The sequence below is a fragment of the Salmo salar genome, chromosome 13, assembly GCF_965601325.2.
Source record: "Salmo salar chromosome 13, fSalSal1, whole genome shotgun sequence".
Classification (NCBI taxonomy): domain Eukaryota; kingdom Metazoa; phylum Chordata; class Actinopteri; order Salmoniformes; family Salmonidae; genus Salmo; species Salmo salar.
This window is the reverse complement of record NC_138303.1, coordinates 10047765-10072843: the sequence shown is the minus strand read 5'-3', so window position 1 is coordinate 10072843 and position 25079 is coordinate 10047765. Positions and strand designations below refer to the sequence as shown.

Sequence of the window (25079 nt, the reverse complement as noted above, 5' to 3'; positions counted from 1 at the left end):
AGCAACTCGCCCAAGCCTCCCCCATTTCTCCTTCTCCCAAATCCAGTCAGCTGATGTTCTGAAAGAGCTGCAAAATCTGGACCCCTACAAATCAGCCGGGCTAGACAATCTGAACCCTCTGTTTCTATAATTATCTGCCGAAATTGTTGCAACCCCTATTACTAGCCTGTTGAACCTCTCTTTCGTATCGTCTGAGATTCCCAAAGATTGGAAAGCTGCCGCGATCATCCCCCTCTTCAAAGGGGGAGACACTCTAGACCCAAACTGCTACAGACCTATATCTATCCTACCCTGCCTTTCTAAGGTCTTCGAAAGCCAAGTTAACAAACAGATTACCGACCATTTCGAATCCCACCGTACCTTCTCCGCTATGCAATCTGGTTTCAAAGCTGGTCATGGGTGCACCTCAGCCACGCTCAAGGTCTTAAACGATATCATAACCGCCATCGATAAAAGACAATACTGTGCAGCCGTATTCATCGACCTGGCCAAGGCTTTCGACTCTGTCAATCACCACATTTTTATCGGCAGACTCAACAGCCTTGGTTTCTCTAATGACTGCCTCGCCTGGTTAACCAACTACTTCTCTGATAGAGTTCAGTGTGTCAAATCGAAGTGCCACAGGGTTCAATTCTTGGGCCAACTCTCTCCTCTGTGTACATCAATGATGTTGCTCTTGCTGCTGGTGATTCTCTGATCCACCTCTACGCAGACGACACCATTCTGTATACTTCTGGCCCTTCTTTGGACACTGTTAACAAACCTCCAGACGAGCTCAAATGCCATACAACTCTCCTTCCGTGGCCTCCAACTGCTTTTAAATGCTAGTAAAAGTAAATACATGCTCTTCAACCGATCACTGCCTGCACCTGCCCGCCCGTCCAGCATCACTACTCTGGACGGTTCGGACTTAGAATATGTGGACAACTACAAATACCTAGGTGTCTGGTTAGACTGTAAACTCTCCTTCCAGACTCACATTAAGAATCTCCAATCCAAAATTAAATCTAGAATCAGCTTCCTATTTCGCAACAAAGCATCCTTCACTCATGCTGCCAAACATACCCTCATAAACTGACCATCCTACCGATCCTCGATTTCGGCGATGTCATTTACAAAATAGCCTCCAACACTCTACTCAGCAAATTGGATGCAGTCTATCACAGTGCCATCCGTTTTGTCATCAAAGCCCCATATACTACCCACTACTGCGGCCTGTGTGCTCTCGTTAGCTGGCCCTAGCTTCATATTCGTCGACAAACCCACTGGCTCCAGGTCATCTACAAGTCTCTGCTAGGTAAAGCCCCGCCTTATCTCAGCTCACTGGTCACCATAGCAGCACCAACCCGTAGCACGCGCTCCAGCAGGTATATCTCACTGGTCACCCCCAAAGCCAATTCTTTCTTTGGCCGCCTTTCCTTCCAGTTCTCTGCTGCCAATGACTGGAATGAATTGCAAAAATCACTGAAGCTGGAGACTCATGTCTCCCTCTCTAACTTTAAGCACCAGCTGTCAGAGCAGCTCACAGATCACTGTACCTGTACATAGCCCATCTGTAAATAGCCCATCCAACTACCTCATCCCCATACTGTATTTATTTATTTTTCTTGTGCCTTTGCACCCCAGTATCTCTACTTGCACATTCATCTTCTGCACATCTATCACTCCAGTGTTTAATTGCTAAATTGCAATTACTTCGCCACCATGGCCTATTTATTGCCTTACCTCCCTTATCCTACCTCCTTTGCACACACTGTATATAGACTTTTTTTCTACTGTCTTATTGACTGTATGTTTTGTTTATTCCATGTGTAACTCTGTGTTGTTGTATGTGTCGAACTGCTTTGCTTTATCTTGGCCAGGTCGCAGTTGTAAATGAAAACGTGTTCTCAACTGGCCTACCTGGTTAAATAAAGGGGAAATAAAAGTAAATTAAAAAATGACTCAACAGACTTGAAATGTCTTCACACTGACCTCACGCTCCTTCACACACTGACCTCACGCTCCTTCACACATTGAGCACACAGCTCTCTACCCTCCTCCCTCCCTCTCTCTCCCCACCCTCCTCCCTCTCTCACTCCCCTTCTCCCTTCCTCCCTCACTCCCTCCCTCCCTCCCCTCCCTCCCTCTATTTCTCTCCCTCCCTCTCTCTCCTTCTCTATGGTGGTTCTGTGGGCTAGCCATGTTTATAAATATGGCTGTGATATCTGGCTTCTCCCAAAGGACTGTGTGTGAATGTGTTTGTATTTGTGTGTGTAGCAGCATAGCTCCTAGCTGTGGTCTCTTTATATGTTCTTTTAAAACCTCTCGACGGTCAGTTGGGCTCGTGTGAAGGCACAATAAATGTTTAATGTTGGGGAATGAAAACAGTGTTGTGCCCTTTTCATGCTTCTACCTGGCCTGGCCAGGCTTGTACTCCCTTTATTCAAGCCTCCGGAAGCTCTCTCTGTGACTCAGTGCTGCTGCTCAGTGGCGATATGGTGGTACTGCAGTTGAGGGTGGGAGCTGTAGTACCACAGATGACCAATGGGTGGCATGGCACTAAGGATTTGCCCCAATGTTGGGTTTTCTAGATTGTTGTTTTGGCACTCTGATTGGTTGAATTATTACGTTAGGTTTGAGATAGCAAGTGGAAGTTTAATTGAAGAGGAATATAGCTCAGTAACTTTGCCTCTCCTTTCCCCCTGACTTCTACACATGGAGGCTTCTAATATCAGCCTGTGTACTTCATTAAAGCAGCTAAATACTCTCCAATCCCTTTTTAATTGAGCTGGTTTCACTGTGGGCTTTTTGGCAGCAACCAGCTGAGCGACTAGGGCGGATAACAAGCAGAAAGCAGCAGCAGCACGGCTCTGTGTACTGTATCCCAAATGGCACCCTATTCCCTATGTTGTGCACTACTCTAGACCAGGGCCCATGGGGGCTCTGGTCAAAAGTAGTGCACTATGTAGGGTATAGGTTGACGTTTTCTATGCCTGTCTGCCAACACATCAATGTGTGATGCTGTTAACAAACAGCTGTCTGTTTATTTTATTGGAGCCTGTTTTTTCTAAATCTGTCTCTCTTTCTTTCTTTCTCTCTCTCTCTCTCTCTTATTCTTTCTTTCTCTCTCTCTCTCTCTTTCTTTCTCTCTTTCTTTCTCTCTTCTTTCTCTCTCTCTCTCGCGCTCTCTCTCTCGCGCTCTCTCTCTCTCGCTCTCTCTCTCTCTGTCTCGCTCTCTCTCGGTCTCTCTCTCTCTCTCTCTCTCTCTCTCTCTCTCTCTCTCTCTCTCTCGCTCTGTCTGTCTCCTTCTTTCTCTCTCTCTCTGTCTCTCTCTCTCTCTGTCCCTCTGTCTCTGTCTCTCTCTCTCTCTCACAGAGTAAACGAGACCATCTGTTACTCAGTGTTAAATGGTATTATCGTCAGTCAGAGGTCCCTGACTCAGTCTACCAACACCTGGTGCAGGATCGCAACAATGAGAACGGTGAGTGTGAGAGACTTGTACAAACACACACACACACACCAGGGTTTCCGTTCGGGAAAATGTGGCGCCGGACATTTGACCGGCAACATTTAAATTTACCGGACATTTGACAAATTTACCGGACCCATATGCATTGGGTGCGTAACCCGATTTATGGCGTCCACCCACGGTGCTCAGGGGCGTCCACCCACGGTGCTCAGGGGCGTCCACCCACGGTGCTCAGGGGCGTCCACCCACGGTGCTCAGGGGCGTCCACCCACGGTGCTCAGGGGCGGCCACCCACGGTGCTCAGGGGCTGCCACCCACGGTGCTCAGGGGCGGCCACCCACGGTGCTCAGGGGCATCCACCCACGGTGCTCAGCGGCGTCCACCCACGGTGCTCAGCGGCGTCCACCCACGGTGCTCAGGGGCGTCCACCCACGGTGCTCAGCGGCGTCCACCCACGGTGCTCAGGGGCGTCCACCCACGGTGCTCAGCGGCGTCCACCCACGGTGCTCAGGGGCGTCCACCCACGGTGCTCAGGGGCGTCCACCCACGGTGCTCAGGGGCGTCCACCCACGGTGCTCAGGGGCGTCCACCCACAGTGCTCAGAATGACAGAAATCACTTTATATTAACAGAACATGCAGGTGACGGAGGCAACGCCGCATGTCCTTCTTGCCGAACTCAGATGGACACGTTGAAGATGAACCGCTGCCACTGTTCTTCAGCCAACAAGAAGATTAACAAACAGCTACATCACTAGTCTATGTATGAGGCAAGTGAGTTTCAATTTGGGGAAGTGCCTGTTTGCTTTTCAATCATGCTAGATAGGCTACTCCAGATGTTTCACTCCATGTATCAACCACTGTTTGAGAAGCACGCAGCCTCTCGCTGAGCGACAGGTAATATTCCGCCCAATCTCTGTATGCCATTGGCTCTCCAACCCTGGTCCTGCAGCTACCCAGTGCTTCATTTGGGAAACCAAGTGAAATCTTTTCGGGAATGTTTTCACAACTAAACATATTTCATTAAACGGTTGACAGCCCCTCTGTGTGCTTGAGAAAGGAATGAAGGAGTAAGGGGAGGAGATGGAAATGCCCAGTGGTGAGATATTCTCTACCTAAAGGAGCACGCAGCCTCTCGCTAAATCACAAGTCTATGTCAACTATACTATAGTAGAAAAGTTTAGGCTATCGATTCTATTGGTCAACTTGTCGAAAGAAATGGCCTATTCCAAACAGACTGTGGGACAGTTGTGGGACGATAGATTCCAAATTCATACAACAAGTAGACCTGGACTACAGGAAAAGCAAAAAAAACGTTAAAAAGTAATGAGTCTGATGCAACAGATCAAACTATTTCTTCACATTATAAGCGCAGCGATGCGCATCAAGGCAGTGGGCTACCCGCGAATGTTTGTTCCAAAACGTTGTCAGAAGGACACTGCACGTGCGAGTGGATTCATGTGAGATGAAAATGTGAGTTGGAAATGTAGAAGGCGAAGAGATGTAATAAGCTATTTTGAAGCGAGGTAAGACATGCCTCATTATATATGTATTACACAATTCAGCTTTCAAACATTTTAAGTATATAATTTTTTCAAAATGCTGCGTCCAGCTCATTGGAAGTGTGTGATGCGCTGATGAAGCCTGTCTTCAGCTGCCATTTTGACGGCGTGTTCAAAACAACTCGGAAATCTCCGACTTCAGTACTTTCCAGATAACTGGGGGAAAAAATAGCTCCGACTGGGGGGAAAAAAATCGATTTGATTGGTCATCCAACTCGGGCCTCTTTCTAGAGCTCCGTCTTTCTGGCTTGAAAATCACTGAAATCACTGGTGATTCTCTGATCCACCTCTACGCAGACGACACCATCTTGTATACTTCTGGCCCTTCTTTGGACACTGTTAACAAACCTCCAGACGAGATTCAATGCCATACAACTCTCCTTCTGTGGCCTCCAACTGCTCTTAAATGCTAGTAAAAGTAAATGCATGCTCTTCAAACGATCGCTGCCCACACCTGCCCGCCCGTCCAGCATCACTACTCTGGACGGTTCTGACTTAGAAAATGTGGACAACTACAAATACCTAGGTGTCTGGTTAGACTGTAAACTCTCCTTCCAGACTCACATCAAACATCTCCAATCCAAAATTAAATCTAGAATTGGCTTCCTATTTCGCAACAAAGCATCCTTCACTCATGCTGCCAAACATACCCTCGTAAAACTGACTGTCCTACCAATCCTTGACTTCGGCGATGTCATTTACAAAATAGCCTCCAACACTCTACTTAGCAAATTGGATGCAGTCTATCACAGTGCCATCCATTTTGTCACCAAAGCCCCATATACTACCCACTACTGCGGCCTGTGTGCTCTCGTTAGCTGGCCCTAGCTTCATATTCGTCGACAAACCCACTGGCTCCAGGTCATCTATAAGTCTTTGCTAGGTAAAGCCCTGCCTTATCTCAGCTCACTGGTCACCATAGCAACACCCACCCGTAGCACGCACTCCAGCAGGTATATCTCACTGGTCACCCCCAAAGCCAATTCCTCCTTTGGCCACCTTTCCTTCCAGTTCTCTGCTGCCAATGACTGGAACGAACTGCAAAAATCACTGAAGCTGGAGACTCATATCTCCCTCACTAACTTTAAGCACCAGCTGTCAGAGCAGCTCACAGATTACTGCACCTGTACATAGCCCATCTATAATTTAGCCCAAACAACTACCTCTTCCCCTACTGTGTTTATTTATTTTTGCTCTTTTGCACCCCAGTTTCTCTACTTGCACATTCATCTTCTGCACATCTACCACTCCAGTGTTAATGCTAAATTGTCATTATTTCGCCACTATGGCCTTTGTTTTGTTGCCTCACCTCCCTAATCTTACTACATTTGCACACACTGTACAAATACCTTTTCTATTGTATTATTGACTGTACGTTTGTTTATGTATAAATCTGTTTTTGTTGTTGTCACACTGCTTTGCTTTATCTTGACCAGGTCGCAGTTGTAAATGAGAACTTGTTCTCAACTGGCCTACCTGGTTAAATAAAGGTGAAATAAATAAATGACTTCCATCATTGAATAGGCTATAAAGCGTTATTTTGCAATGGGATTGTTTCTCCGTCTCCCAGACAACTGGCTGGCGCCAATTTTATCGGTTTTTCTATTGTTTAATCGGACAAAGCCGGTTATTACTGGCTAACGGAAACCCTGACGCGCACGCACACACACACACACACACACACACACACACACACACACACACACACACACACACACACACACACACACACACACACACACACACTATACAGTTAACTGTAACGGACATGATGTGTCATTCTTGGCTGTGATTGTGAAACAGAACACCGGTCTGAACCAGTCATTAGCTGTGTTCCCAAGGTAACAACACTCCTTCAGATCAGCCCATTACAGGCCAGCGGGACGTGCACACACACTGTACCGAACCAGTCTTATTAGCTCTGTTTCCTTGGTAACACACACCTTGTAGACCAGACAGCGAATGTCTGGACCATCAAGTGCAAATAACCTGCATTGTAATGGGCCCTTGAACACAAACTACCCAGCCATCAGCACAAGTGGCCCGTCACACACACACACACACACACACACACACACACACACACACACCCTGTCTGCTCCTCCTTTTATTCTGTCTGACTACCTGATTACTGATTACTGACTACCTGATTACTGACTACCTGATTACTGACTACCTGATTACTGACTTACTGATTACTGACTACCTGATTACTGACTACCTGATTACTGACTACCTGATTACTTGAAGCAATTCTCATCCACCCAAACATGTTCAAATGGAGTGTTCACTCTGTCTGCTACAGCCAAAACATGACCCTGACTCTGTCCTCTCTCCCTGCTCCTTGTCCTCCTCTCTCTCTCTCCTCTCTCTCCTCCTCTCTCCTCTTCCTTGTCCTGCTCTCTCTCCTCCTCTCCTTCTCTCCTCTCTCTCCTCCTCTCCTCCTCTCCTCTCTCTCCTCCTCTCTCCTCTTCCTGCTCCTCCTCTCTCTCCTCCTCTCTCCTCTTCCTGCTCCTCCTCTCTCTCCTCCTCTCTCCTCTTCCTGCTCCTCCTCTCTCTCCTCCTCTCTCCTCCTCCTGCTCCTTGTCCTGCTCTCTCTCCTCCTCTCTCTCCTCCTCATTCCTCCTCTCTCTCCTCTCCTTCTCTCTCCTCTCCTCTCTCCTCTCTCTCCTCCTCTCTCTCCTCTCCTCTCTCCTCTCTCTCCTCCTCTCTCTCCTCTTCCTTCTCCTCCTCTCTCTCCTCCTCCTGCTCCTTGTCCTCCTCTCCTCCTTTTCTCTCTCCTCGTCCTCTGTCCTGCTCCTCATCCCCCTCTCCTCTCCTCTCCTCTCCTCTTCTCCTTTACCTCCTCTGACTGTTTTCTGTTCTGTCCTCAGATTCTGGCCGGGAGCTGGTCATCACAGACCCAGTGGTCAGGGGCAGAGAACTCTTCATCTCCGACTATGTGGATACATACCATGCTGCTGCCCTCAGGTGAGACAACACACACTCAGAGACCAACTCTAAACAAGCTAACGATAGGAAAGGTCTCACGTTCTGATTTTTTTGCAGCCTTTGTGGAATGGTACTGAACAAGTTAAGTTCCTTTTGGGGAACAGTAGACTACAGAGATGATAGACAGGTTTATAAACAGTAGACTACAGAGATGATAGACAGGTTTATAAACAGACTACAGAGATGATAGACAGGTTTATAAACAGTAGACTACAGAGATGATAGACAGGTTTATAAACAGTAGACTACAGAGATGATAGACAGGTTTATAAACAGTAGACTACAGAGATGATAGGCAGGTTTATAAACAGTAGACTACAGAGATGATAGACAGGTTTATAAACAGTAGACTACAGAGATGATAGACAGGTTTATAAACAGTAGACTATAGAGATGATAGACAGGTTTATAAACAGTAGACTACAGAGATGATAGACAGGTTTATAAACAGTAGACTACAGAGATGATAGACAGGTTTATAAACAGTAGACTACAGAGATGATAGACAGGTTTATAAACAGTAGACTACAGAGATGATAGACAGGTTTATAAACAGTAGACTACAGAGATGATAGACAGGTTTATAAACAGTAGACTACAGAGATGATAGACAGGTTTATAAACAGACTACAGAGATGATAGACAGGTTTATAAACAGACTACAGAGATGATAGACAGGTTAGAGATGATAGACAGGTTTATAAACAGTAGACTACAGAGATGATAGACAGGTTTATAAACAGTAGACTACAGAGATGATAGACAGGTTTATAAACAGTAGACTACAGAGATGATAGACAGGTTTATAAACAGTAGACTACAGAGATGATAGACAGGTTTATAAACAGACTACAGAGATGATAGACAGGTTTATAAACAGACTACAGAGATGATAGACAGGTTAGAGATGATAGACAGGTTTATAAACAGACTACAGAGATGATAGACAGGTTTATAAACAGTAGACTACAGAGATGATAGACAGGTTTATAAACAGTAGACTACAGAGATGATAGACAGGTTTATAAACAGTAGACTACAGAGATGATAGACAGGTTTATAAACAGACTATAGAGATGATAGACAGGTTTATAAACAGTAGACTACAGAGATGATAGACAGGTTTATAAACAGTAGACTATAGAGATGATAGACAGGTTTATAAACAGACTACAGAGATGATAGACAGGTTAGAGATGATAGACAGGTTTATAAACAGACTACAGAGATGATAGACAGGTTTATAAACAGTAGACTACAGAGATGATAGACAGGTTTATAATCCTAGAACAGACACTGTGACCTATATAACTCAGAGCTCTAACCTAAAACCCACAGCTCTAACCTAGAAGCCACAGCTCTAACCTAGAAGCCACAGCTCTAACCTAAAACCCACAGCTCTAACCTAGAAGCCACAGCTCTAACCTAGAAGCCACAGCTCTAACCTAGAAGCCACAGCTCTAACCTAGAAGCCACAGCTCTAACCTAGAACCCACAGCTCTAACCTAGAACCCAAAGCTCTAACCTAGAACTCACAGCTCTAACCTAGAACCCACAGCGTTAACCTAGAACCCACAGCTCTAACCTAGAACCCACAGCTCTAACCTAGAACCCACAGCTCTAACCTAGAACTCACAGCTCTAACCTAGAACTCACAGCTCTAACCTAGAACTCACAGCTCTAACCTAGAACCCACAGCTCTAACCTAGAACTCAGAGCTCTAACCTAGAACCCACAGCATTAACCTAGAACCCACAGCATTAACCTAGAACTCACAGCTCTAACCTAGAACCCACAGCTCTAACCTAGAACCCACAGCTCTAACCTAGAACCCACAGCTCTAACCTAGAACCCACAGCTCTAACCTAGAACCCACAGCTCTAACCTAGAACTCACAGCTCTAACCTAGAACTCAGAGCTCTAACCTAGAACTCACAGCTCTAACCTAGAACCCACAGCTCTAACCTAGAACCCACAGCTCTAACCTAGAACCCACAGCTCTAACCTAGAACTCACAGCTCTAACCTAGAACTCACAGCTCTAACCTAGAACCCACAGCTCTAACCTAGAACTCACAGCGCTAACCTAGAAATCACAGCTCTAACCTAGAACCCAAAGCGCTAACCTAGAACCCACAGCTCTAACCTTTGACCCCACACAGCACCTAGCAACACTAAGCTGATAGTCATCAGGCTCTAAACTTTGACCCCACACAGCACCTAGCAACACTAACCTGATAGTCATCAGACTCTAACCTTTGACCCCACACAGCACCTAGCAACACTAAGCTGATAGTCATCAGGCTCTCACCTTTGACCCCACACAGCACCTAGCAACACTAAGCTGATAGTCATCAGGCTCTAACCTTTGACCCCACACAGCACCTAGCAACACTAAGCTGATAGTCATCAGGCTCTAACCTTTGACCCCACACAGCACCTAGCAACACTAAGCTGATAGTCATCAGGCTCTAACCTTTGACCCCACACAGCACCTAGCAACACTAAGCTGAAAGTCTCTAAGTCTGCTTGCTCAACACCAGGAAAGGAAAGGAGGACTAGGCAGGGTGATTGTCTCCGTCTGAAACCAGATAGTCTTTCTCCATGCTCATGTGATTCTCTCCCCCTCTTTCCCTCTGTTCCTCATCCCGACACACACACACACACACACACACACACACGCACAGATGCAAACCATCTGTGCAACAGTGTAGCAGCTCTCTCTCTCTCTGAGCCACGTCTCAGAGAAACCAGTGATTTCAGGCTAAATTAGCAGCCAGTTCTTCGGCACACACACACAGGAACACACACACACACACACACACACAGGAACACACACAGAGCAGCTCTTTGATATGACTTATTATAGGAGCTTTTGATGTACGCAGGCAGGGAATTCCAGCGTAATGCTGTAATGTAATGCTGCCCGCTTGACACACACACACACGCACGCACGCACGCGCACCACACACACACACTGACACTGACCTCTGTGATGTCTGTTATTGTGATGATGGGCCCAGACACACAGCTAGACAGACACACACCCACACACTGGTAGATGTAATGTGAAGTTGTATCTGTGTGTGTGTGTGTGTGTGTGTGTGTGTGTGTGTGTGTGTGTGTGTGTGTGTGTGTGTCTCCGTGTGTGTCATCTCTTGGCGGGGTGGGCAGGATGGAGTGAGACAGGATGGAGTGAGACAGGATGGACGGAGGCAGGATGGAGGGAGGGAGGATGGAGGGAGGGAGGGAGGGAGGGAGGATGGAGGGAGGCAGGATGGAGGGAGGCTGGATGGAGGGAGGGAGGATGGGTTCAGCTGGTGCTTGTGTGCTCCTTAGTCTCAACTCCATCCATCATCACAAAGTTAAACTGGCACCTCCATGCTCTCACACACACACACACACACACACCTTTAATACCTGCTGCCTCAGATATCATTAGTGTACGCCAGCTGTTGAATACATCACCTCTAATAGAGAGGCTGCGGTTATGGCAGAAATCACCTAGCAACCACACCAGGCGCCATGTTGGAGGAGTCAGTCTGCTGTAATATTGTTGCCCCGCGTCTTCCAATCGTCCACATGACTGGCTGCGTTCTGCTTCCACCGGAAACTTCCCCGGCACATTGCTCGTTTTATTTAGTTTTTCTAAGGACCCAGAAAATGGAGGCAGTGGGAAGAACCTATTCAAGTAAGTAAATGTGTTTTGAAAATGATGAACTCTGTAGTATTAGCTAGCTTGCTACAATCACTTAACGTTAGTGTGCAGGCTAACGCAAATGTGCTTTTAACGTAATGTTAGCTAGCTAGCTAACTTCACATACTGTGAATTAAATATCACCAGCTAGCTAACTTCATATTAGCTAGCTAAATATATTAATGTATGTATCATTTGTAAATTAAAAACACAAACTCTAAATGCATTTGTAGATAGGTAGCTAGCTAGCTAACAGCCATGGAGGAGGGTGAAAAGGTTAGCATCTCCGAGTGTCAGAGAAGGCGAGTAGGCTACTCTGGGTAGGGCAAGTTACCTTTACGGGAGGACAATTCTCCAGTTCCAGTCCCTAGGGAGGGAAAATTACTAAAATAGAGAGCGATAGCAACGTAATATTCAGTGCTGTCTAATTTGAGTTTAATGCAGACTGTTTCTTTTGTGACGTTTTCTGTCCTCAGATACAGAGATCTCTGAAACCCTGTCTGCAGATGAAGAGGTCCCAAGAGAATAAGGGAACATCGTTGTATACCATGGGTTATATGTGTACCTATGTTGTAAACCAAGAAAATACAGTTTAAAAGTCTCTCTCACACACACACACACACACACACACACACACACACACACACACACTGTCTAAACCTATTACAATTGGAGCAGGCCAACCCTGCTGGGTGTGCAGGCTTCTGTTCCAACCCTGCACTAACACACCTGATTCAATGTATCAAACCTAATTAGTTAATAATCAAGTGTGCTGTTAACTGGGCTGGAACAGATGTCTTCTCCCCCAGTAGATCAGTGGAGGGAGGTTGTTACTGGGCTGGAACAGATGTCTTCTCCCCCAGTAGATCAGTGGAGGGAGGTTGTTACTGGGCTGGAACAGATGTCTTCTCCCCCAGTAGATCAGTGGAGGGAGGTTGTTACTGGGCTGGAACAGATGTCTTCTCCCCCAGTAGATCAGTGGAGGGAGGTTGTTACTGGGCTGGAACAGATGTCTTCTCCCCCAGTAGATCAGGGATCAGTGGAGGGAGGTTGTTACTGGGCTGGAACAGATGTCTTCTCCCCCAGTAGATCAGGGATCAGTGGAGGGAGGTTGTTACTGGGCTGGAACAGATGTCTTCTCCCCCAGTAGATTAGTGGAGGGAGGTTGTTACTGGGCTGGAACAGATGTCTTCTCCCCCCAGTAGATCAGCGGAGGGAGGTTGTTACTGGGCTGGAACAGATGTCTTCTCCCCCAGTAGATCAGTGGAGGGAGGTTGTTACTGGGCTGGAACAGATGTCTTCTCCCCCAGTAGATCAGTGGAGGGAGGTTGTTACTGGGCTGGAACAGATGTCTTCTCCCCCAGTAGATCAGTGGAGGGAGGTTGTTACTGGGCTGGAACAGATGTCTTCTCCCCCAGTAGATCAGTGGAGGGAGGTTGTTACTGGGCTGGAACAGATGTCTTCTCCCCCAGTAGATCAGTGGAGGGAGGTTGTTACTGGGCTGGAACAGATGTCTTCTCCCCCAGTAGATCAGTGGAGGGAGGTTGTTACTGGGCTGGAACAGATGTCTTCTCCCCCAGTAGATCAGTGGAGGGAGGTTGTTACTGGGCTGGAACAGATGTCTTCTCCCCCAGTAGATCAGGGATCAGTGGAGGGAGGTTGTTACTGGGCTGGAACAGATGTCTTCTCCCCCAGTAGATCAGCGGAGGGAGGTTGTTACTGGGCTGGAACAGATGTCTTCTCCCCCAGTAGATCAGTGGAGGGAGGTTGTTACTGGGCTGGAACAGATGTCTTCTCCCCCAGTAGATCAGCGGAGGGAGGTTGTTACTGGGCTGGAACAGATGTCTTCTCCCCCAGTAGATCAGTGGAGGGAGGTTGTTACTGGGCTGGAACAGATGTCTTCTCCCCCAGTCGATCAGGGTTCAGTGGAAGGAGGTTGGACACTTCTGGTATTGACTTTTTTTTGGTTCACCTGAAATAATATTTTTGTAATAATATCCTACTTGTTACTAAGACGTCTTAACTTTTACATATGAGTTAGCTTACTTGTACACTTTGACGTTTTAAATGAAAAGTTTTGATTCTGTGAAGTGTTTAAACTTGTTTTAATTGTTAACTTAAACTATTACTTAAGATGAGCAAGTGTCAGTGTTGATTAATGACAGATCACAGTCCTGTTATAAAGAGAAGGGGGAGATCTGGTTCTGTGTCAGTGTTGATTAATCACAGATCACAGTCCTGTTATAAAGAGAAGGGGGAGATCTGGTTCTGTGTCAGTGTTGATTAATCACAGATCACAGTCCTGTTATAAAGAGAAGGGGGAGATCTGGTTCTGTGTCAGTGTTGATTAATCACAGATCACAGTCCTGTTATAAAGAGAAGGGGGAGATCTGGTTCTGTGTCAGTGTTGATTAATCACAGATCACAGTCCTGTTATAAAGAGAAGGGGGAGATCTGGTTCTGTGTCAGTGTTGATTAATCACAGATCACAGTCCTGTTATAAAGAGAAGGGGGAGATCTGGTTCTGTGTCAGTGTTGTCGTAACAAATGAACATGACCCTTTTTTTGTTGAGTTGTAAGCTCTCTCCAGTTATATTGTTTGCCACTCTATCTCAGGATATCAGCCCTGTGAACCCATTTTGCAGCTGATGATAGAGGCATGCAGTGGCAATGCAGCCATATGCCTACAGTATAACGTGTGCAATGCAGCCATATGCCTACAGTATAACGTGTGCAATGCAGCCATATGCCTACAGTATAACGTGTGCAATGCAGTCCTTGACGTTGTGCATCTGAAGCAAAGAATAGCTTAACTCACACACACATTGTTGACATATTGTTCAGCTAAATGTTCTCAGTTTTAAAAACAAAACGATACCAGTTGACAATGTATATGAGGCTAATCATTCTAATAGGTTTTGTACATGGCTTGTGCCGACATTTTAAATGAATTGTTCAGTGCAAATCCAACCCTTGTAATCTTAGGTGTTGAAATGTGAGGAAACAGGGTATGATGGGATCCGTAGCTTATAAAACACAACCACTACTACCAAAGTTATATGTCAGATACTTTTTTCCCCCAGAAGGTCTGAGTGGTTTGAAGATAACCACGCTAGATTACGTAGACGTCATTTATAGATCGGCAGGTAAGGGTGCTCTCGAGCGCCTCGATGTTCTTTACCATTCGGCCATCAAATTTTCCACCAATGCTCCCTGATTGAACACATCACTGCACTCTATACTCCTCTGTAAACTGGTCATCTCTGTATACCCGTTGCAAGACCCACTGGTTGATGCTTATTTTATAAAACCCTCTCAGGCCTCCCCCCCCCCCCCCCCCCCATCGGAGATATCTACTGCGGCCCTCATCCTCCACGTACATCAGCAGTTTTGCAACAGTTACATTGTCTATATTAAATGTGTTTAAATTGTCAAATAAATAAATTGATTATAAGAAATGTTTTTTTCAATGTGGCAAGGCAAGAAGTGTGTTTCTGTTTAATCAGCAGTTATTGCTAAACCCTTAATTTGTTTTAAGGGGGCACTTTTGTCATGACAAGGTGACAGGGCTCTCTACCTAAATGGCACAGCAATCATTCAGCTTGGCCAAGGCACAGCATATTACAATCATCTAGTCTGACTGAGGGAAGTTTCCTTCATATTACAATCATCTAGTCTGACTGAGGGAAGTCTCCTTCATATTACAATCATCTAGTCTGACTGAGGGAAGTCTCCTTCATATTACAATCATCTAGTCTGACTGAGGGAAGTCTCCTTCATATTACAATCATCTAGTCTGACTGAGGGAAGTCTCCTTCATATTACAATCATCTAGTCTGATTGAGGGAAGTCTCCTTCATATTACAATCATCTAGTCTGACTGAGGGAAGTCTCCTTCATATTACAATCATCTAGTCTGACTGAGGGAAGTCTCCTTCATATTACAATCATCTAGTCTGACTGAGGGAAGTCTCCTTCATATTACAATCATCTAGTCTGATTGAGGGAAGTCTCCTTCATATTACAATCATCTAGTCTGACTGAGGGAAGTCTCCTGTAATACCTGGAAAAGGACAAAGTAGTAGAAGTAGAATCTGATGCTGCTGCAACATTGTTCACCTTCACAGTTGGGAATCTGATGCTGCTGCAACATTGTTCACCATCACAGTGGGAATCTGCTGCTGCTGCAACATTGTGTCACCTTCACAGTGGGAATCTGATGCTGCTGCAGCATTGTTCACCTTCACAGTGGGAATCTGATGCTGCTGCAGCATTGCTCACCTTCATAGTGGGAATCTGATGCTGCTGCAACATTGTTCACTTTCACAGTGGGAATCTGATGTTGCTGCAACATTGTTCACCTTCACAGTGGGAATCTGATGCTGCTGCAGCAGTGCTCACTTTCACAGTGGGAATCTGATGCTGCTGCAACATTGTGTCACCTTCACAGTGGGAATCTGATGCTGCTGCAGCATTGCTCACCTTCACAGTGGGAATCTGATGCTGCTGCAACATTGTTCACCATCACAGTGGGAATCTGCTGCTGCTGCAACATTGTTCACCTTCACAGTGGGAATCTGATGCTGCTGCAGCATTGTTCATATTCACAGTGGGAATCTGATGCTGCTGCAGCATTGTTCACCTTCACAGTGGGAATCTGATGCTGCTGCAACATTGTGTCACCTTCACAGTGGGAATCTGATGCTGCTGCAGCATTGCTCACCTTCACAGTGGGAATCTGATGCTGCTGCAACATTGTTCACTTTCACAGTGGGAATCTGATGTTGCTGCAACATTGTTCACCTTCACAGTGGGAATCTGATGCTGCTGCAGCATTGCTCACCTTCACAGTGGGAATCTGATGCTGCTGCAACATTGTGTCACCTTCACAGTGGGAATCTGATGCTGCTGCAGCATTGCTCACCTTCACAGTGGGAATCTGATGTTGCTGCAACATTGCCTACTTTCACAGTGGGAATCTGATGCTGCTGCAACATTGTGTCACCTTCACAGTGGGAATCTGATGCTGCTGCAGCATTGCTCACCTTCACTGTGGGAATCTGATGCTGCTGCAACATTGTTCACCTTCACAGTGGGAATCTGATGCTGCTGCAACATTGTGTCACCTTCACAGTGGGACTTTGATGCTGGCTGCAGCATTGCTCATCCTCACAGTGGGAATCCAGTCGACATGGGTGTCTTGCTAAAGGGAAGCCGGTGAACCTACAGTACATAAACAAATACACTGAACAAAAATATAAACGCAACATGCAACAATTTGAAAGATTTTACTGAGTTACAGTTCACCTAAGGAAATCAGTCAATTGAAATAAATTAACTAGGCCCTAATCTATGGATTTCACATGACTGGGAATACAGATATATATATATTTTTTAAAGGTAGGGGCGTGGAACCAGTCAGTATCTCGTGTGACCACCATTTGCCTCACATTTGCGACATCTCCTTCACATAGAGTTGATCAGGCTGTTGATTGTGGCCTGTGGAATGTTGTCCCACTCCTCTTCAATGGCTGTGGAAGTTGGCCGTGCATTATCATGCTGAAACATGATGTGATGGCGGTGGATGAATGACACAACACTGGGCCTCAGGATCTCATCACGGTATCTCTGTGCATTCAAATTGCCATCGATAAAAATGCAATGGTGTTTGTTGTCTGTAGCTTATGCCTGCCCATACCATAACCATGGGGCACTCTGGATTTTTTTAACGTTGACATCAGCAAATCGCTCGCTAACCAGGATTCATCCGGGAATTCATCCGATCCAGTGGCCATCGAAAGTTGCCATTTTCCCACTGAAGTCCGGTTACGACGCTGAACTGCTGTCAGGTCAAGACCCTGGTGGGGATGACAAACATTGTGCAGAAATTCTTCGGTTTTGCAAACCCACAGTTTAATCAGCTGTCCGGCTGGCTCGTCTCAGACAATCCCGCAGGTGAAGAAGCCCGATGTGGAAATCCTGGGCTGGCGTGGTCACACGTGGTCTACGGTTGTGAGGCTGTTTAGACTTACTGCCAAATTCTCTAATAGGATGTTGGAGGCGGCTTATGGTAGAGAAATTAACATTAAATTCTCTGGCAACAGCTCTGGTGGACATTCTTGCAGTAAGCATGCCAATTGCACACTCCCTCAACACTTTGAGACATCTGTGGCATTGTGTTGTGTGGAAAAACTGCACATTTTTGTGGCCTTTTATTGTCCCCAGCACAAGATGCACCTGTGTAATGATCCTGCTGTTTAATCAGCTTCTTGATATGCCACACCTGTCAGGTGGATGGATTATCTCGGAAAAGGATAAATGTAAACAAATGTGAGCACTAAATTTACTATGAGGGATGTAAACATATTTGTTGAAAAAATTTGAGAGAAATACACTTCTCGTGCATATGGAACATTTCTGTGATCTTTTATTTCAAATCATATCTAATTTTATTGGTCATATACACATGGATAGCAGATGTTACTGGTCATATACACATGGTTAGCAGATGTTACTGGTCATATACACATGGTTAGCAGATGTTACTGGTCATATACACATGGTTAGCAGATGTTATTGGTCATATACACATGGTTAGCAGATGTTACTGGTCATATACACATGGTTAGCAGATGTTACTGGTCATATACACATGGTCAGCAGATGTTATTGTGAGTGTAGTGAAATGCTTCTAGATCTGACAGTGCAGCAGTATCTAACAGGTAATATCTAACAATTCCACAACAAATCCTAATACACACAATCTAGTAAAGGAATGAGAATATATAAGTATATACTATATGGATGAGCAGTGACAGAGCGGCTAAGATGCAATAGATAGTAAAGAATAGATAGTAAAGGATACAGTATATACATATGAGATGAGTAATGTGAGATATGTAAACATTATTAAAGTGGCATTATTAAAGTGACTAGTGTTCCATTTATTAAAGTGGCCAATGATATCAAGTCTGTAGGTAGGCAGCCACCTCTCTGTGATAGTGGTGGCTGTTTAACTATCTAATGGCCTTAAGATAGATTGAAAAACAGCTTCTCTCTGTCCCAGCTTTGATGCACCTGTACTGACCTCGCCTTCTGGATGATAGTGGGGTGAACAGGCAGTGGCTCGGGTGGTTGATGTCCTTGATGATCTTTTTGGCCTTCCTGTGACATCGGGTGGTGTAGGTGTCCTGGAGGGCAGGTAGTTTGCCCCCGGTGATGCGTTGTGCAGACCTCACTACCCTCTGGAGAGCCTTACGGTTGAGGGCGGTGCAGTTGCCGTACCAGGCGGTGATACAGCCCGACCGGATGCTCTCGATTGTGCACCTGTAAAAGTTTGTGAGTGTTTTTGGTGACAAGCTAAAATAATTCAGCCCCCTGAAGTTGAAGAGGCGCTGTTGCTCCTTCTTCACCACGCTGACTGTGTGCGTGAACCATTTCAGTTTGTCGGTGATATGTACACAGAGGAACTTAAAACTTTCCACCCTCTCCACTACTGTCCCGTCAGTGTAGATAGGGGGCTGCTCCCTCTGCTGTTTCCTGAAGTCCACGATCATCTCCTTTGTTTTGTTGACATTGAGTGAGAGGTTATTTTCCTGACACCACACTCCGAGGGCCCTCACCTTCTCCCTATAGGCTGTCTTGTCGTTGTTGGTAATCAAGCCCACCTCTGTTGTGTCGTCTGCAAACTTGATGATTGAGTTGGAGGCGTGCATGGCCACGCAGTCGTGGGTGAACAGGAAGTACAGGAAAGTCGTATTCCTGGTCGTAGTGCTGGTTGTGCTGGTAAGTTGACGTTTCTCTGATATCCAATAGTTCTTCCCTGCTGTATGTAATAACACTTAAGGTTTTCTGGGCTAACAATGTAAGAAATAATACATTAAGAAGAAACAAAATACTGCACTGTTTCCCAAGGACTTGAAACGAAGCTGCCATCTCTATCGGTGCCATCTTGTGAAAAACGAGATCAACACTTCACATGTTACGTTTATATATTTGTTCAGGATCACTTCGTCAGGTCACCTATACCATCAGGGCTCTTTATTGTTGGTTGCGTTTCATTCATTCAGGTGTTTTAGTGTCATATAAAGATTCAATCTATTTTTGGACTGGAACAACCAATAGTCAACACAGCAGGATATCCTATCCCATTGAGGCCTTTGTCCTATGCTGTAATGCCCACACATTTTCTCAACAAATTATCATTGGGTCAGTGACACTGGAATGTTTTGTTATGGACCATAATGTTCTCCTCCAAGCTAGATGGACGTCATATCCATCCAGATTAGATGGTTACATTCAAGACAACGTTGTTATTATTGATCTGTTTGTATGTGTCAGCAGAGTAGGCATAGGCTACCCAGTGATTTGACTCATCATTTTATATATTTTTTATTGTATTTTAAATTTGTGTGACTGTTCTTGTCTATCAGTATATCAGTGTTTTGTTACTTGGCATGTTTTGTGGGGTTTTTTTGGTGGACCCCAGGAAGAGTAGCTGCTGCTTCTGTAAATGCTAATGGGGATTCTAATAAATAAATATAAAGGTGAATTTTTTTATTTTGAAATAATTGCTTCCCCCGAAACTTGACACTCATGTGCCGCCTATGAGAGAGTTGTATGTTAGACTACAAGCTATCTAGCTAATGTTGACACCTGGTTAGCATAACAGCTCAAATAAATTCAAAATCAGACTTACCAGTGATGAAATGATCAAAGCAGATCCTGTACTGACAGCTGTCTAGGTTCAGGTCTTGACGGGCAAAAAACGCTTCTTCACTTTTCTGACAGTTCTTGAGTCGTATCTCCTTGATGTTTCATGATCCTGGAAATCTGGAAGTCCAGGTCTGAATACTTTCCGAATGCTCTGTACATAGCAATGTGTTAATATGTCTGTATGTTGACTAATAAAACACATTTTCCTGCATTTTTCTTGTTTTTCCTTAGACACACTTCCCCAAAAACACGATTAATGACATTCTTGCAACAATATCAATGATGTTCGTACACCTATATCTTTACCGTAGACTGCAAGATGTTGACAAATAAATCACATTTTCCATGTCTGTCTTGTGTTTCAGGGGGAAGTGTAACATTGCCCATTTCTCCGACATCTTTGCTGCCAGGGAGTTCAAAGCTCGCATCGACTCCTTTTTCTACATCCTGGGATACAATCCAGAGACCAGGTAAGCCTAAAAACCTATTTGTGCTTGATCCGAAAATGTGGTCCGAGGTGGCGTATGGATGTTGTGACGCAATTACGAAGCTTGTGGAGGCACGCAGAGGCCAAATTGAGCTCCGTACCGCGGCGCTGTGCGTCTCTCAAATTCTGTAACAATGCGGAGGGCTCCGTATAGCTTCGCGTTGACATGATTGGTTGACGATAGGTGAGGGCGGGAGGTTCTGAATAAACATAAACTCATTTTCCTTGATAACAGCTCTGCGCTGCTCGAAGTATAAATGCCTTGATTTCTGCAGAGGCCGTATCACGGTAAATGGTGTACGGCAAACTCGGACGTTGGATTGACCTTTTACTGACACTTAAAAAGAGCGATGCATGGTCAATCCCGATGTCTGCATTGGCCGTACACCATTAATGGTGATACGACATCTGGAGAAGACAGGGTATTCATACATCTTGCGCGTCGCAGAGCTGTTGTCAAGGAAGTGAGTTAGTGTTTATACAGGACCTCCCGCCCACCACTAACTCCTGAGACACTCCATCAGCTGAGTCTCTTCCAGGCATAAACTCAAAACGGATGTCATTCAGTTCTTTCTTCAAGTTTCTCAACCTCAACACCAGGCTGATGGGGACTTTGGTGGTGGAGGAGGCAATCATGTCAATGCGGGTCTATACGGAGCTCTCCGCATTGTTACAAAATGTGGCCGGCGCACAGCATCGCTGTATGGAGCTCGATTTGGCCTCCTCAGGCCTCCATAGGCTCCACAATTGCATCACACCCTCTATACGGAGCCTCCGGACAACATTGGCCGGATCATTAATCCGCCATTACTGTATGTTGCTGCTCAGAGACCAAATAAGATCTTTCTTACTTTACTGTATATACTGCACCAGTTCTACTGTAGCCAACTGTTTTAGTAGTAGTTTACACATCAAGCTACTTGCAGTTGCAGGGGGGGGGGGAGTCATGAGAGAAAAATGGATACCAAGATACTATTTAATGCTCGCAGTTTGATTGTGCGATGTTACGACCCAAATGTACCTTCTCCAGCCTCCACCTGGCCCATTCCACCCCTTTTCCTCTCCCATTGCAACTTTTTCCCCATCAATGTTATACAGTAATATTAGAAAGTGACTACAGATGAGAATTAGCTAACTAGCTAAATCTGGTGCAATGGTATGTTGTACATCGGATCGGCAACAGGCGGCCTCTGGGCCAAAACCAGCCCGCAAGTCTTTTTTTATTTTTAAAATTGATCGGGATTGTATTTTTTGTTTAATGGTGGGAGCTCTCTCCACGCTCCTCAGAGCATGAAGTGGAGTGGCATGTGACTGACCATCAGCTGGCACTACCAGGCCTCAGGCTTGCCTGAGTGCAGGACCTCACACATTGTAGGTGTGTTTGTTCCCCCTATTAAAAAAGACAATCACCAGGAATTCAGCTAAAAATGAGTTTAATTTAGGGAAGATGTTCCCAAGTATTCCCACGAATAAAAGAGATGTTATCGTGTCTCAATGTAATCAAGGTATAAAATGATTATTTTCGAATAGTCTCTTTTGGATCACTTAGGGCCATTTAGATATTTTATTTAGAATTTTAGGACCCATTTAGGTATCTCCCCCCCCCCCCCCCAAAAAAAATATAAAACATTTATTTGATAACATTTTCAATTTGACCTTTACTGGTATAGCCCATATAAATAACAGATTCATAATTGGCAACAACAAAAAATGTAATCATAAGAAAAAAGGTTTTGAAGTATCTGTCCTATATCTAGGAGATAAAAGAAAGCTCAGGAAATATTTACAATATAACTTTTTTGGACCACACATATTTTTGGGGTTACAAAACAAACCTCCATACTGCCATTAGTTTGTATGGGTTACCTTCAGATGAAGGTTTAACATCTATATATATCTCCATACTGCCATTAGTTTGTATGGGTTTAATATCTATATATACTTACTTACTTACTTACCTACTGACTTTATTGTCCCCATGGGGACATTTTGCTGCAGTGTTATGTACACGTTTAAAGTGGCGTTTAAATACAAAACAAAATTGACAATACAACTTTCATAACAGTTACATACGAATAAAATACATTTAAAAAATGTAAAGACTAGCCTAGACTAGACAATATATATGTCCATACTTCCATTCGTTTGTATGGGTTACCTTCAGATGAGTCCCGTGACACTTGTGGGGGTCATAGACAGTGTTCCCTCTAAGATGCCGCACACTTCCTCCAGGACCGCAGCGCAAAATAAGTGTCAAGCCGTTCAGGAACGTAAGAGGTTGAACTTCACTGAGTTCGCCCCATTAGTTTGCACTATATATATATATATATATATATTTTTTATGTATGTGATCGAATCAACATTATATCAGCCTCTTTTCAATGCACCGAAACAAATCTAATTTTTGCAAGATTGAGTCTGTGATTTTATTGGCAGAGCCAGAGCGCAACGGAGTAGAATTCTATTGGCGAGGGGTAGCCCGCGAGTGAATGCGCTTTTCATATCAGAGCCGCGCATGTTGCACATTTGTTAATATTCTTTCCTAGTTAGTGAGTTATTGGCCCAGTTATAGATAAGTATAGGTCAACAATGGGGAGTTACTACTTCCTACAAGAGCACAAAACGTGTAGGCTACCTCTCATGCTGTCTTTTTGAATGCCAGTCAGGTAAAAAGCGTATATCTTAATTAAAGGGGCAGTGTTGTATTTTGAGACATGCATGAATATGCAGATGTGTATCCTACATTGTCTAATTCTCTGTAGGGTAATAATAATACATTTTATTTCGTAAAGAAGTTTCTTGCATCATCATACAACACAATACAGTAAAAAATAATTCATGCCAAGCCCTTCATAATGTAAAAACGTTTTTAATAGTCTCATGCAATGTAGGTCTTCATGTAACACCACATATAGACTACTGTAGACCACTGAACACCACATATAGACTACTGTAGACCACTGAACACCACATATAGACTACTGTAGACCTTCATGTAACACCACATATAGACTACTGTAGACCACTGAACACCACATATAGACTACTGAACACCACATATAGACTACTGTAGACCACTGAACACCACATATAGACTACTGTAGGCCTGTACACCACATATAGACAGACTACTGTAGACTACTAAACACCACATATAGACTACTGTAGACCACTAAACACCACATATAGACTACTGTAGGCCTTCATGTAACACCACATATAGACTACTGTAGACCACTGAACATCACATATAGACTACTGTAGACTACTAAACACCACATATAGAGTACTGTAGACCACTAAACACCACATATAGACTACTGTAGACCACTGAACACCACCTATAGACTACTGTAGACCTTCATGTAACACCACATATAGACTACTGTAGACCACTGAACACCACATATAGACTACTGTAGACCACTGAACACCACATATAGACTACTGTAGACTACTGAACACCACATATAGACTACTGTAGACCACTGAACACCACATATAGACTACTGTAGGCCTGTACACCACATATAGACAGACTACTGTAGACTACTAAACACCACATATAGACTACTGTAGACCACTAAACACCACATATAGACTACTGTAGGCCTTCATGTAACACCACATATAGACTACTGTAGACCACTGAACATCACATATAGACTACTGTAGACTACTAAACACCACATATAGACTACTGTAGGCCTTCATGTAACACCACATATAGACTACTGTAGACAACTGAACATCACATATAGACTACTGTAGACTACTAAACACCACATATAGAGTACTGTAGACCACTAAACACCACATATAGACTACTGTAGACCACTGAACACCACCTATAGACTACTGTAGACCACTGAACACCACATATAGACTACTGTAGACCACTGAACACCACATATAGACTACTGTAGACCACTGAACACCACCTATAGACTACTGTAGACTACTAAACACCACATATAGACTACTGTAGGCCTGTACACCACATATAGACTACTAAACACCACATATAGACTACTGTAGACCACTGAACACCACATATAGACTACTGTAGACCACTGAACACCACATATAGACTACTGTAGACCACTGAACACCACATATAGACTACTGTAGGCCACTAAACACCACATATAGACTACTGTAGACCACTGACCACCACCT

At 44.7% G+C, this 25079-nt stretch overlaps 1 protein-coding gene across 6 annotated transcripts in view; it reads left to right on the top strand.

Moving 5' to 3' along the window:
• Positions 1-25079, top strand: part of LOC106566301 (arginine-glutamic acid dipeptide repeats protein) — a 372697-nt gene that overhangs the window by 241896 nt on the left and 105722 nt on the right. For all 6 annotated transcript variants that reach the window (XM_082959798.1, XM_082959800.1, XM_082959799.1 and 3 more), the window contains exons 4-6: positions 3358-3463; positions 7885-7981; positions 20779-20883. In XM_082959798.1, the coding sequence (XP_082815924.1) occupies positions 3358-3463; positions 7885-7981; positions 20779-20883 (308 nt within the window). The remainder of the gene's footprint in view (positions 1-3357; positions 3464-7884; positions 7982-20778; positions 20884-25079) is intronic.